The sequence below is a fragment of the Equus quagga genome, chromosome 8 (genome assembly GCF_021613505.1).
Source record: "Equus quagga isolate Etosha38 chromosome 8, UCLA_HA_Equagga_1.0, whole genome shotgun sequence".
In the NCBI taxonomy this organism is placed as follows: domain Eukaryota; kingdom Metazoa; phylum Chordata; class Mammalia; order Perissodactyla; family Equidae; genus Equus; species Equus quagga.
In genome coordinates, this window is record NC_060274.1 from 80,122,688 (window position 1) to 80,137,012 (window position 14,325).

General features: G+C 34.1%; 1 protein-coding gene across 1 annotated transcript in view; it reads left to right on the forward strand.

The window, feature by feature from the left end:
• Window positions 1–14,325, forward strand: part of STK31 (serine/threonine kinase 31) — a 117,905-nt gene that overhangs the window by 51,176 nt on the left and 52,404 nt on the right. Inside the window, exons 12-22 of the mRNA XM_046670652.1 lie at window positions 610–789; window positions 1,383–1,499; window positions 2,486–2,605; window positions 3,685–3,816; window positions 5,346–5,447; window positions 7,881–7,961; window positions 9,574–9,699; window positions 10,321–10,446; window positions 10,629–10,715; window positions 11,400–11,549; window positions 14,170–14,292. Coding sequence (XP_046526608.1) covers window positions 610–789; window positions 1,383–1,499; window positions 2,486–2,605; window positions 3,685–3,816; window positions 5,346–5,447; window positions 7,881–7,961; window positions 9,574–9,699; window positions 10,321–10,446; window positions 10,629–10,715; window positions 11,400–11,549; window positions 14,170–14,292 — 1,344 coding nt within the window. The remainder of the gene's footprint in view (window positions 1–609; window positions 790–1,382; window positions 1,500–2,485; window positions 2,606–3,684; window positions 3,817–5,345; window positions 5,448–7,880; window positions 7,962–9,573; window positions 9,700–10,320; window positions 10,447–10,628; window positions 10,716–11,399; window positions 11,550–14,169; window positions 14,293–14,325) is intronic.

Sequence of the window (14,325 nt, forward strand, 5' to 3'; positions counted from 1 at the left end):
ATGAGCTCCACTTTGGTGGTCTGAGGTTCACAGGTTTGGATCCTGGGCATGGATCTATGTACTGCTTGTCAGGCCATGCTTTTGCAGGCATCCCTTATGTAAAATTGAGGAAGATGGCTGCAGATGTTAGCTCAGGGACAGTCTGCCTCACAAAAACCAAAAATGGGGCCGACCCCGTGGCCAATTGGTTAAGTCTGCACACTCCACTTTGGCAGCCTGGAGTTCACTGGTTCAGATCCTGGGGATGGACCCAGCACCACTCATCAAGCCGTGCTGTGGCAGCATCCCACATAGAACTAGAATGACTTACAACTAGAATATACAACTACATACTGGGGCTTTGGGGAGGAAAAAGAAAACCAAAACCTAAGAATATAAAGCTTTCTATTTGTAACCTTAATTAATATACTTTTACTCGTATAGTCCAAATAAATCATCTTCTGGGTAGTTTTATGCTTTCATGTCTGTCTAATTATTCTATGTTTTACTTATAAAATCTCATGAATATGGGTTCAGCATACTACTTTTCTCTCTCTCAGATTCTAATACAGTGCTCGAATCCTAATATGAATTTAATAAACTTTAATAAACAGAACTATGTCTCTGCAGGATTTGTCAGCCTCTTTAGGAGCAGTATATGGACAGGCCAAAGAAGGGACAAACTCTGAAGAAATACTTAAGAAATTTTATGAGTGGAAGTGTGATAAAAGTGAGGAGTTCAGCAGTGTTAGAAGTGAAACAGAGGTTTCTCTGCAACATCTTGTAGCATGGTTCCAGAGCACCTTAAAGGTAATAAGAGCTCTTGCCCAGTGGTGTCCGTAGCATAAACCAGGGAGTGTTTTTTAAAATAAGTTTTCAAAAGTAATTTACTTCTTGTTTTCCTAATGTGATGGAGACCATCTGGGTTTAACTTGTAATCTCCAGATTGCTGAATACTTGTAGGTCATCAGTAAGTACCAGCTGTAATCATATCCTTTCCTTGTTCAAGAGCTGCCATTGTCTGCCTAATACCTAACAGGTATAAACTTGCCACCTGGGCACTCAAGGTTCTTTACTGCTTTTAGTCAGACTGCCTCTTTTACTATTCCCAAAAAACATCTTGGTCTTGTCCCTGTTTTTTTCTCTTACTTTTCCTCCGTATTGTCCTCTTACCTCTCTTAACCAGTAATTACTTTTAAAAAAAAAATCTGTGTTTTCTTTAGGTGTGTACCTTTTCTTTTCTGGTGCATAAGTTTTATGAGGGTTGTGCTTTATCTTTCTTGTACATCCTTATTTCCCCCACATTGTCTAATGTGTAGGCTAATGCTCTGTTCCAGATATAGGGACACAGTACTAATTGAAATAATTAAATGAGAACTTCATGTTTTTATTTTTCAAATGAGGCTTTTGATCTGTCTGCGGAAGAAGCACTGACTTCTGAAGACACAGTTGGTAATATTGATGAAATCCTAGAGAAGACTGAGTCAAGTGTCTGCAAAGAACTAGAGATATCTCTTATTGTGAGTATTGATATTCTTTATAGCAATATGGTTTTTCTTGCTAGTTAGGAAGTATTAAGACTGGTCTTAACTTTCCTCTTATAGGCCTATTTGAAATAGTAATATTGTCAAGTTCTGATCCAAACACAATACAGAGTTTTATTCTTCCACAGAGTGGTATTTTCATTTTAATAGGACATTTTGCATTAAAAAAAAATCTAATGTTTAATTCTAGGAAAGCCCTCTTAATCTGAGTGTATCAGCTTTCTATATCATTTGAATCTTGAGTCTATCGTACCCAATCAGAAAAGCCTCTCTAGAGTTTGTAGAAACTTGAAATAAAATCTTGGAGAGCTCTGGAAGTGGAATCACAAGATTGATTAGTAGTTCCCTTTCTCTATTATGTATGCTCTCTATTGCTGTGTCAAGTTAAAAATTAGTATAGCTCCTTGAAAGAGTATTTTGTATGTTAGTATTGCTCACTGGGATTCTTTCCTAGTTTTTCAGGCTGCTTACTAAAGTCTTAGTGATTATGTTCCTCATTTTACTTCTTTCTTTTTACCTTTTGTGATTTTACTAAGATTGTCATTAAAAAAATACATATATGCATTACTGTATTTCCCTATTGTCAAATAGTCTTTATTTAGATGGTTTTGTCAGACTTGATTTTAGAAGTAGTTGTAAATAGATGATTTCTAAAAGTAAAATGTTGAAGTTTTATTTGTTGTTTAGTTCTTAGGTTTGGCATAGTAGTATCCCTGATTTCATTTAACGCTGTACTCCAGAGAGCTTTAGGAATGATAGTGTAATGGGAGTAAAATTTCCCACACAAACATCTTTGACATCAATCTCTCTTCTGTCTAGAATAAGATTTGTGTTTAAGAAATATTTTGGAATGGATATAGAAATTTATTAAAGTCATTTTAAAATGTATCCATTGTTATTGAAGGTTTTAACTGTTTTGGATGCTTCTTTGTATATAATTACACGTGTGTGATTTCATTTAGGAGCAAGGTGATGCAGACAAGGAGATCATTTTAAATACGTATAGTCAAGTACTACAAAAAATCCATTCAGAGGAAAGGCTCATTGCCACAGTACAATCCAAGTACGAGGAGAGTATTGAGGTTGGATTATACTTTATTTTATTGGTCTCATATATTGATGCTTTGAATTTTTTAATGCTTAAACTTTTCTGAAGTAATTTAATACCCAGTGTGGAGGTAAATTACTTATTTTTGCTAGAAAAACACTGTAGCCATGGTTAGCTGGTATATAATTTAAGTTCACCCTACAGTGGAAATGGCGATTTTGTTGATATAAATTATTGAGTTTTTTGATTATCTTAAATCTTTGATTTTCTTATGTTCCTTAAAACAGAAACTTTATCATCATTTTCTTTCTGCCTGTACAAATTACAGTAGAAAATTTGCTGTATACAGAAAGATAAGAAGAAATAAAAACATTGATTCTAATCCCCTCAGCCTGAAATACTGCTAGTTTGAGTATTTCTTTTTGAACTTATATGTATGTTTGTATATTATGTTCATTGCATAGTTTTGTAAGCTATTTTGAAAATGTTTTCTTCATTTAATGGTGTATTATGAACGTTTTCCTACATGATTAATGATTCTTCTATACTGTCATTTTGAATGACGAAACAATCATCTCTTGTATAGATGTACATCACTGTTTAACCTTCATCTGTGTTAGACGTTAAGGTTACTTCCATTTTTGTTTTTACCATAAATAACACTATACATAATTTTTGTGTATAATTTTGTATGTGTATTTCCTCAGATAAATTCCTAAAAATCATTAATTACTAAGTTAAGAGGAATGAACTTTCTTAAATCTTGATACATATTGTCAAACTACTTTTTGGAAAGGTAATTTCAGTTTACATCCTCACTAAAAATTCTAGTTTGCATCCTCTCTAGCAAAGTGTCTCACTCTACCTCTCAGCTTGAAATATTTCTTTTACCTTTTCTACTTTGTTTGCCAGAACTGATATTCTTCTAAATAGAAATGTGGATAGTTAAGAAATCAGTTGGTAGAATTGTCTTGTTGAAAATTGTAGAATTTCTTTTTTCACACTGAACTCAGTAAATACTAGTTGAATCTTAGTAAAGAAATAATAAATGGTCAATAAGTGTTCAATAAATGTTTATGTTTTGAAAATATAATAACTCTTTCTCTCGCTTAGTTTAAGAAGCAGATTATTGAATGTTTAAATAAGAGCCCCAGTGTGGATCACTTGCTCTTCATTAAAAAGACACTGAAAAGCTTAAAAGCTCGACTGAGATGGAAATTGGTTGAGAAGAATAATTTGGAAGAAGTAAGGAAACAGTTCTTACTGAACTCTACATGTACCTTATTTTACTTGGGCTTTGCTTCATAAAAGTAATGCATAACTACACTCTTTAAAAATAGGTGAACCATTATTCACATCTTCTCTGTATATGTAAATACAATTATTACATTAATAGTGTGAACATTTTCCCATGTCATTAAATGTTCTTTAAAAACATTTTACATCGGGGGCTGGCCCCGTGGCCGAGTGGTTAAGGTCACGCGATCTGCTGCAGGCGGCCCAGTGTTTCATTGGTTCGAATCCTGGGCGCGGACATGGCACTGCTCATTAAACCACGCTGAGGCAGCGTCCCACATGCCACAACTAGAAGGACCCACAACGAAGAATATACAACTATGTACTGGGGGGCTTTGGGGAGAAAAAGGAAAAAAAATAAAATCTTTAAAAAACAAAAAGCAACAACAACAAAAACATTTTACATGGGTGCTTTGGTTTTTACAGTAAACGTTTTAAAATAATTTTAAAAACTTTTGATTTGGACTGTTATAGTGTTTATCACAATACAAGCCTGCTACATACAAGGTGATGGGATGCTCCCTCCAATGTAGAATTTTGTCATAAAGTATTTTTAAGATCATGATGTCTTTCTCAACTCTCTTGAATGGCTGGACGTACTATTTCTTGCAAATATTTTAAGTTGTTTTCATATAATAATAGAACTGGAAGAATTATGACGCTCTTATCTGAACTAACCTTCTTCTTCAGGCTTAAAACTGAATAAACTGGTAATTCTTTGTGTTCTCTTAAGGATTTGATTTATTTACAAAAGGAATCTGCATTATGTTTTAATCCAACTTGAATTAGCTCTCTTCCTCTTTGGAGCACTTTAGCTGAACATAGAGTGGAACTAATTTAATAGTTTAAGATTTTTCCAGTTTTATCCTATTCTAGGCTGTAGGGAATGGGGTCTTTTTTAGTTTAATTTTTTTAACTTTGGGAAAATGTTTCTAATTTTAGAAATATGTTTTCTAAACTCTAATATGTTTTCTAACTTTGAAAACATATTTACCTTTAATGGTGACTTATTCATTATCATTGGAGTTTTATGGAGTCTTTGTGAGTCCTCCATTGTCTTTCCTCTAATAGACACACTACACATTTACTAATTTTGTTTTTAACCAAATCTCATGTAGAAAACAATTCCAGGGAGTTTAATTGTATTTTGGTTCCTATTCTTGAAGTTTACTTTATGATGGCAGTTGGTCATCGTTATCTCTTAGAGAAAATCTACAGCAAATTAAGAGACAAGAAAAAAATCTATGTAATTGTCTTATTTTGTAATTCCTTTTTGTAGGTTTTGGAAAAGTCAGTGTTAGAATAAACTAATATTAATTCAACAAGTGTTATAAGGGTCTATTATGTGCTAGGTACAGAAGGATGCATAGAACTCAGACAGAGTGATTTGCTATAGAAGCATTAATTCTCGCTAAGAAGACTTGTTTTCACTTGACTTTAATAAGCCTGTAAGGTCACTTTTTCCTTTCTGATTAAAGTCTGATGACCATGATGGATCTGAAATTGAGAAAATGAAACAAGAAATAACTCAATTGCGCAATAGTGTCTTTCAGGAAATTTATCATGAGCAGGAGGAATATGTAAGTATTTGATTCTTTGAAGTTTTGAATTAGTTTTTACTCCAGAAATTGCATTCAAATATCCATTTTATGAAGTGGACTATGATCACTAAACTAGAGATTGTATTGGCAGTAGTTATTTTGGCATAGTAGTGTTTATATGAATTTAGAAATTGATTTCTGATGATGAAAATAATTTATAACCATTGTACTGAATGTGGAAATTACAGAAAATTATAAAGAAGGAAAACATCTGTAACTTTCCCACTCAGTGGTAACAATAGTAATCACTGTTAACTTTTTTTTTTATTATTAATGTTATGATAGATTACAACCTTGTGAGATTTCAGTTGTACATTTTTGTTAGTCATGTTGTGGGTACACCACTTCCCCCTCTGTGCCCTCCCCCCACCCCCCCTTTTCCCTGGTAACCACCGATCAGATCTCCCTATCAATATACTAACTTCCACCTATGAGTGGAGTCATATAGAGTTCGTCTTTCTCTGACTGGCTTATTTCGCTTAACATAATACCCTCGAGGTCCATCCACGTTGTTGTGAATGGGCCAATTCTGTCTTTTTTTATGGCTGAGTAGTATTCCATTGTGTATATATACCACATCTTCTTTATCCAATCATCAGTTTCTGGGCATGTAGGCTGGTTCCACGTCTTGGCTATTGTAAATAATGCTGCGTTGAACATAGGGGTGCAACGGACTCTTGAGATTTCTGATATCAGGTTCTTAGGATAGATACCCAGTAATGGGATGGCTGGGTCATAGGGTATTTCTATTTTTAACTTTTTGAGAAATCTCCATACTGTTTTCCATAGTGGCTGCACCAGTTTGCATTCCCACCAGCAGTGTATGAGGGTTCCTTTTTCTCCACAACCTCTCCAACATTTGTCACTCTTGGTTTTGGATGTTTTTGCCAATCTAACGGGTGTAAGGTGATATCTTAGTGTAGTTTTGATTTGCATTTCCCTGATGATTAGCGATGATGAACATCTTTTCATGTGTCTATTGGCCATATTCATATCTTCTTTTGAGAAATGTCTGTTCATGTCCTCTGCCCATTTTGTGCCAGTTCACCGTGAGATCTTGGGGGCTCCTGCCTTACCCCTTCTTCATGCTTCGGCAGCGGCCGCCGGTCCCCCTCAGCTCCCGGGACTCCACCTAGAGCCTCCAGGCACGTCAGGCTCCGGGGTGGGACCCGCTCCGGGCAGCGGCCGAGGCGCGGGCCACGGGCAACGGGCAACGCCGCCTGCGGCGCCCACAGGTTGCCGGACCCACCGTGTGCTCGACGCACGAGCGAACAACACCGCGAGCCGCCGCCGCCCCCCACCGCCCCCTCCCCGCGCGCCTAATCACTGTTAACTTAACTTCCTTTTAGTCTTCTTTCTGCTTATTTTTACAAGAATTGAGATTATAGCACAAATACACTTTTGCATACTGCTTGTTTTCTTTTTAACATAAAGCCTAAAGATTTTTTCCTTTGTTAAAATGTATATGAACATCATTTTAGTATAATGCTGCAAAGAAAACGTTAATGGGGCAGCATAATTTAGTCGAAGAATATAACTGTAAAACTACCTGGTTTTCGGGGGAAGATGTGTCTTTAAGTCTCCATTCTGCCACTAATTTTGTGGCTTTGGGAGAATAAGCATATTTTCTTTTTAAAATGAGAGGAATATTGTATTTTATGTTTCAGGAATGTTGTGGGGAAAGAAGTAGGATAAGAAAAAATGCTTTGAAAAATAACAATGCTATGAAAATAATAGACATTTTAAGTGTTAAGCTTTATTTAGCAAACTCATTTGATTGCACTTCATTATTCATCTTATGAGTCTTGGGTAAAATAGATATCTTCTAGTGAGTGACTTGACAAGCGTCTAGAAACTTTACTTGATAAACATGTGATAAGTGACTTTTGTAAGAATCCTCAGTTTTCATATTTGCTTCAAAGTGCCTTTTGTAGAGCTACATATTTAGTTTTTCTTTCAAGACTTTTATGATTTTTTTCCTCCTAAATGAAATAACCATAATTTTAAAATGTCACTGTGTTCTTAATATTTTGAGAAATAATGTCAATTTTGTGATTCAAATTGGAGTATCATCACATTTTTTCATTTTAGCTTGGAAGTGAGTGTGGACTTTGACCTTAGGCAAGATTTTATGCTTGTATGTGTATACCAAGCTTAAAATTGGTAATTAAATTCTCTTTTTGTTAGTAAGATGGTAATTCAGATCCAAGATGACTCTTGGTTTTCATTTGGTATTTCTTGTAGTAGAAGGCAAAATCAGTGATTATATATCTTATTAGATTATATATCTCATTAGATTATATATTTCATTAGATTATATATCTTGTTAGATATGTTATTTTTTTCTGAAGTCCATCATGTCACAATTGAACATCTGTTGACCTGGAATAAAAATGTATTTTTAAAATTTAGGAGAAGCTGAATAACTTGGTACAGAAATGCTTCCCTGAGCTGCCTCTGCTTCATCCTGAAATAGGATTACTTCAGTACATGGTAAGCTTTGTTTCCCCTGAGAAGTACTGCTCTGCCGAGTATTGGAAAGTGATGATGTTAAAATTGTGTGTTAGTGTTAAATTTGTAATATCTTTACTATTAAAATGTTCCTGATGAATAGTTTCTGAGTATTATTATAATGTTTTCTCAAGACTGTCTTTAATACTGGCATAGTGAACTTTAATTTTTGTTTTAATTTGCATATTTTTCTGTGTTCTCTTTTCCTCATACCCATTCAATATATTGCATAGCATTTATTTGAATTACAGGTATTTATTTTTTGAAATGATAGAGCAATTTTAGCTGCTATTCCAAGAATTAGAACAAAAGCAATGCATTGGTCGTCATGAGGAATTTAAGTAGAATGTATCTTTTAAGTTAAAGCAGGCTGGAAAAAAATTCTGGAGAAGTTGATTAAAGTAGAGATGTTGACATGGGTAGTTTTCTAGGCAGGCAGGATTCAAGTTTGGGAGATCAGTGTATTAGAAGGGCAGTATGGAGCAGGATTGGTAAATTCTGGCTCTCTGAGCAGAATCTGTTAGCTGTGTGTTTTATGTTGCCTGCTAGGGATGAGGGACTAGATGAGATATTTATCTTTAAGATTGTCATTAAGTCCCTGATAGTAGCTTAAATATAGTACAGAAAGAGATGTTCACATAGACTTATGAACTCATAAATATGTAAGATTAAAGTCTCTTAAATTGTTAAAGCAATTACTGTAAAATTTTTCCAGACTACTTTACAATAATAATGTGGGGTTTTGCTTGCAGTTATTTAACTCTAGCTTAGAGACTCTTTCAGGTAGGATGGGTGAGTGAATTTGTGGTACCATATTGGACTTGAAATTAATTTTTAAAAAATGCCAATCTATTTTATTGTAGAAGATGATAAAAGGTTTGAATTATGGCTTATGGACACCTTTAATGATATTAAGATGTTTCACTGTGATGTATGCTTAGGAAACCCCTTTATGTTGATTTTATATTGTGGATTACTTAAATATACTGACAACACTTAAAAAAAAGAACCAGAAAACAACTTCACAGCCCCTCTTACTAAAACCACACCACAATAAAACTTAGCTTGATCTAAAATGTTGATAGGTTTTAGTGCAAAAAATTATTTCTTTTAAAAAGCAGAAATGTCTCATAGCAGTGAAATATTTGAAAGCCATTTTCACTTTTGAGGATTCTGCTTCCAATAGAAGCGAGGTGTAAGAATTACTTCATAGTAGTCGTAATTTTTAGACTTCTCATTCCCATTCTACAGCCTCCTTTTTATTTGTTGTCATTTTAATATTTTTGGGAAACAAAGTTTTCCAAGTAAACATCAGGTTTCCTTGGAGGCATGTCTGGTAAATCCCAGTCATCTTCAGAATTTGTTCTATAATTGTAGCAGTGATTAAATGTCTGGTGATTACACTTCAGGTGGGAGGAGTTCAAGAGCCAGAAACTAGAAAAAATGTCAAACTTTAAATATTTTAATTTTATTGATTTTTCCAGTAGGGGTGATGATGTCCAATTCATCTAATAGCATGTAACTGATTATGTTGATGATTTAAAAGTGCTGGGATTGTTTGGATTCTTCAACTGTAACAAAAACTTGTGCCTAGAACTCTGATGGTCTTCTTACTATGAGCTTGGAGCGGGATATTCTTGATGCTGAGCCCATGAAGGAACTTAGCAGCAAGCGTCCTTTGGTATGTTCTGAGGTTAATGGGCAGATAATTCTTTTAAAGGTAAGTTTAAGTTCTTCAGACTTATAGTTGATCCAGAAATATAAAGCGGAGTGGTGGTGTTACTTTTAAGGAAAGTTAAAAACGTACTCTTTTCTAAATTATATGAGTTGACTAGCATGATGATTATGTTTCCAGTTTGTTGCCAGAACTAATTTTGAATTTAAAGTTCCCCTCATTTCCCTAAATAATATTTGTCTTTAATAGGATATACTTGGCTTTCCTTTTTCAGGTGAACTTATCTTACTACATTCTATCCAATAACTTTTTAAAATTCTTATTCTTACATTTCTGTTTGAAATCTCAACTGTTTTGCCCACACAGTCTTCTATTCTTTTCTTTCTTCTCTTCATTAATCTGGGAAACTGTTAATCATGATAATAGGATAATTATTTTGGCCTTAGTGGCTACACGTTGTAGAATGTATATTAAACTATAAGTAGAATTGTTCTTTCTTTTCTAAGTTATAGCATTCAAAGTAGATGAAAAGGTACTTATACAATTGAAAAATAAAATTAGATGTAATTTAAGTTACATAAAAGTCATTTTGTTTAAATTGGAGTGATGTATAATCAGAGTGGGATTTTTAATCTTGGAAGTTCAGTGCCTCTTCTTTTGGTGCAGGGCTATTCTGTGGATGTTGACACAGAAGCCAGGGTGATTCAGAGAGCAGCCGCCTATCACAGAGCTTGGAGAGAAGCTAAAGAAGAGTCTGGGTTACTACCATTGATGTTCCTATTTTTGTGTAAGGTAAAGTTCCTATGCTAATCTCTTACAGAAAACATTTTATTTAAAATAAGTTTTAGCTCCAAGTTTTAGAGAAGTAACTTACTCCTTTTAACATAAAGAAAAAATTATCCTGTACAATCAACGTATACTAAAAATGTATTGAAGAATTTTTCACTTTGAGTCTCATTCTCTCTTTTTCTTAGTCCGATCCTCTGGCTTATCTGATGGTCCCATACTATCCTAGGGCAAACCTGAGTGCTATTCAAGTCAGTATGCCTTTAACTTCAGAAGTAAGTAAAAACACTATTTCTGTGGATATATTAAATGAGAAAATAACACCTGATATTTATTGAGGGCATACTACATGGTTTATACTATGTAAAATTTTGACTCATATTATTCTATTTAGTTGTCACATCAACCCTGTGATATGTTGTCCTCTTAACATACAGAAAAGAAAAATGAGGCTCACAGAGATAAGTCACTTGCACGGGGTTTCTTAGCCAGAGGCAGAGTTGGGACTTGAAATTAGATCTTTTTGGTACCAAAGCCCATGCTTATAACTATTTAGCTATGGTGTATGTGGACTGCATTGTCAAGCACTTGGTATTATAAGTGCCTAAGTGATAGCTTTAATTTCTTTTGTAACTTTGAATTAGTAATAACAATAAAGGATGCTCTGATTCTTCCTACCAATAACACTATTTCAGTCTCTTTAGGTGCTTTATATAGTCATTATTTGTAGTCTAAGTCTTAGAGACTGCTGTATCTTAAGTTATATATATATGATGTTACCAGTTAAATGTAATCAGGGCTTCTGGCCTTTAATTCTTTCTCTATGCTCTATTCTTATTAAAGGTTCATTTGGAGGAAGCTTTACTCACTCCTGGATAAGTCTTTTAATTAGAGAAAAGGTTCAGGTATTAAAATGATTTGCCTACTTCCTGATTTCTTTTGTGTGTACTTATCTTTAGGAAGCTTTAAAGGTCATGAAAGGTGTTGCCCAGGGCCTGCATACATTGCACAAGGCTGAGATAATTCATGGATCACTTCATCAGAACAATGTATTTGCTTTAAACCGTGAACAAGGGATTGTCGGAGATTTTGACTTCACCAAATCTGTGGTAAAATATTGTGGTTTTACAAATAGGTTCTAGATTTCATTTAATATTATTAGGCAGTAGTTCAGCACTTTTCCATGATATGGTAATTGATCATAAAATCTTTGCCTTCATAACGATGTGATGTAGTGTAAGCAGTTATCTGTTATCATCAGGTGCTGGAACAAGAGTTCCTAAATTTGTGCATTATATTTTTTAACCGTAAATTTTAGGAACCACCTGACATCACAGCCAATAGCATTGATAGCATTAATCATTAATTAATTAATCATTATCAAGAAACATTAATTACTAGGAAATACATAAGGAAAGCTGGGTGGCCATCTCTTATCTCCCCCTCTGCTAGTGTCCTCCCCGCTAGTACATTAAATTTAGATATATGTACTTTACTGTTTTTTGATTAATAATCTTTTCAGAAACCTGAGAACTTGGACTTTTCCATTTTGTTTAAGCGCTAGTTCAACTACATGGGCTGTTAATTTGGTGCCATATTACCTCAGAACAGGCAGTTTATAGATAGCAAACATCAGGCGGTTTAAGAGCAAATTGTGATCTTTTTTTTCCTTTTTGGTAGAATAGGCTGTCTCAAAAGATACATGCTCACAAGGGAGCCATTCTTTTTTTTAAAGTAACAGCTTTATTGATATGTAATTCACATATCATAATGTTATAATTGAGTAGTAGTTTTTAATATATTCACAAAGTTGTACATGGATCACCACTATTTAATTCCAGAACATTTTTATCACCCCTAGGAAAAAACCCCATACTGATTTGCTCCCCATTTCCTCCTCTGCTCACCCTCTTGGAAACCACTAATCTGCTGAGTGTCTCTATGGATTTGTGTAATCTGGGCATTTTCTATAAATGGAATCATACAATATGTGGTCTTTTGTGATTGGCTTACTTCAGTTAGCATAATTTTCAAGGTTGATCCACGTTGGAGGATGCATCTGAACATCATTCCTTTTTAAAAATGCCCAAATATTTCATTGTTATGGATGTACCATATTTTGTTTTTATATTCATCAGTTGATGGACATTTGGGTTGTTTCCACTTTTTGATTATTATGTATAATGCTGCTGTGAACATTAATGTACAAGTTTTCGTGTGGACATGTTTTCATTTCTCTTGGGAGTGGAATTGTTGGGTTATATGGTAACTCTGTGTTTCACTTTTTGAGGACCCAAACTATTTTTCAGAGTGGCTGCTGTTTTATATTCTCGTCAGCAATGTATGAGGATTCTAATTTTTCTACATTCTTGCCAACATTTTATTGTCTGAGTAGTTCCCTTGTGACTAGTAGAAGTCATAATGCTTTATACTTTGGTCATCTACAAGTCATAGGGTGATGCCACATGTGTATATATAGTCTCAGTGATAGCTCAAAAAGATGAGAAAATTAAAATGTAAAATTATAGTGAAATGCTGGATTATGAAGGATTTATACAAAGTAGATTTGCTTAGAGATTTATTTGATCATATTAATTTATCTGAAAATTAAGATAATGTCCTTAAGAAGAACAACTGAATTATGAGTTTTTTAAAAAGTTCTCAATTGTTAGGAATCCTGGTTAGTTTACCTTTTGAGCATACCATTTGCACAACTAATGTTACCATGACTACTCCAAGAATTATTCTTCCTCTTTTATTCTAATTTTCAGCTATTATCCCCCAAAATGTTGTTTTAATCTTCATTTAAAATTATTCACTCTGAAATATTGATTAAACTTACCTTTTCCTCCATTTTTCACACGACTTTCAGATTGAAGTATTAACCAGGAAGACAAATCTGAAAAGTAGTCCATAGTCAAGATCATTGCTTCTCAGACTTTACAGTGCATATGAATCACCTGGGAATCTTGTTAAAATGCAATTTTTTATTCAGCATCTCTGGGATGGAGATTCTGCATTTCAAACAAGCTCCCAGGTAATGCTGTAGCTACTGGTCTTTGGACCACACTCTGAGAAGCAAGGATAAAGATAGGAGGAAGAGAAGAGATAATTAACATTTAGTGATATATTCTAATTACCTTTATCTTTACAATAACTCTTTAAGGTAGATATTATTTCCATTTTACAAATTAATTAATTTAGGCTCAAAGAGGTTAAAACCCAAGGTTACACAGCAGATAAGTGGGAGAGTGGAAATTGCAGCCAAGCTCTGACTGAATCCAGGGTTCATGTTCTTGTCACTGGTCATCCTTTGACACATTAGAAATGATATGCTTAGTTAGAATATGGTCAGTAAGGAAGGAAAGTACTTTGTAGGCTTTCAGTTTTTAAAAAAGCTTAGAATTTTGAGAATTGGAAAATAGCACTGCCTCTTGCCGTTATGAAATTTATTTAAAGAAAAATAGTACCAAATGTTTCAAGAATCAGTGGTTCTTAGTTTTGAATCCACTTGAGTCTACAGTGTGAAATGTAACCAAAGTCTCACTGTTAATTTTATTTTGATTTTAAGAGCAATTTATAACAACAGAAACAAGGTAAAATTATTTGGAAGCATGAGAGAATGAAATATTTCAAATAAATTTGTTGTCCTTATTAAATGCAGAGTACTTCACAGAAGGCCACTTCGACTGTGTTGCTGCTAAAATATTTAACCTATTGTTTTTGTAGAGTCAGCGAGCCTCAGTGAACATGATGGTTGGTGACTTGAGTTTGGTATCACCTGAATTGAAAATGGGAAAACCTGCTTCTCCAAGTTCTGACTTGTATGCTTATGGCTGCCTTTTATTGTGGGTATGTTATTTTTTTATTGAAATAGATTTTATA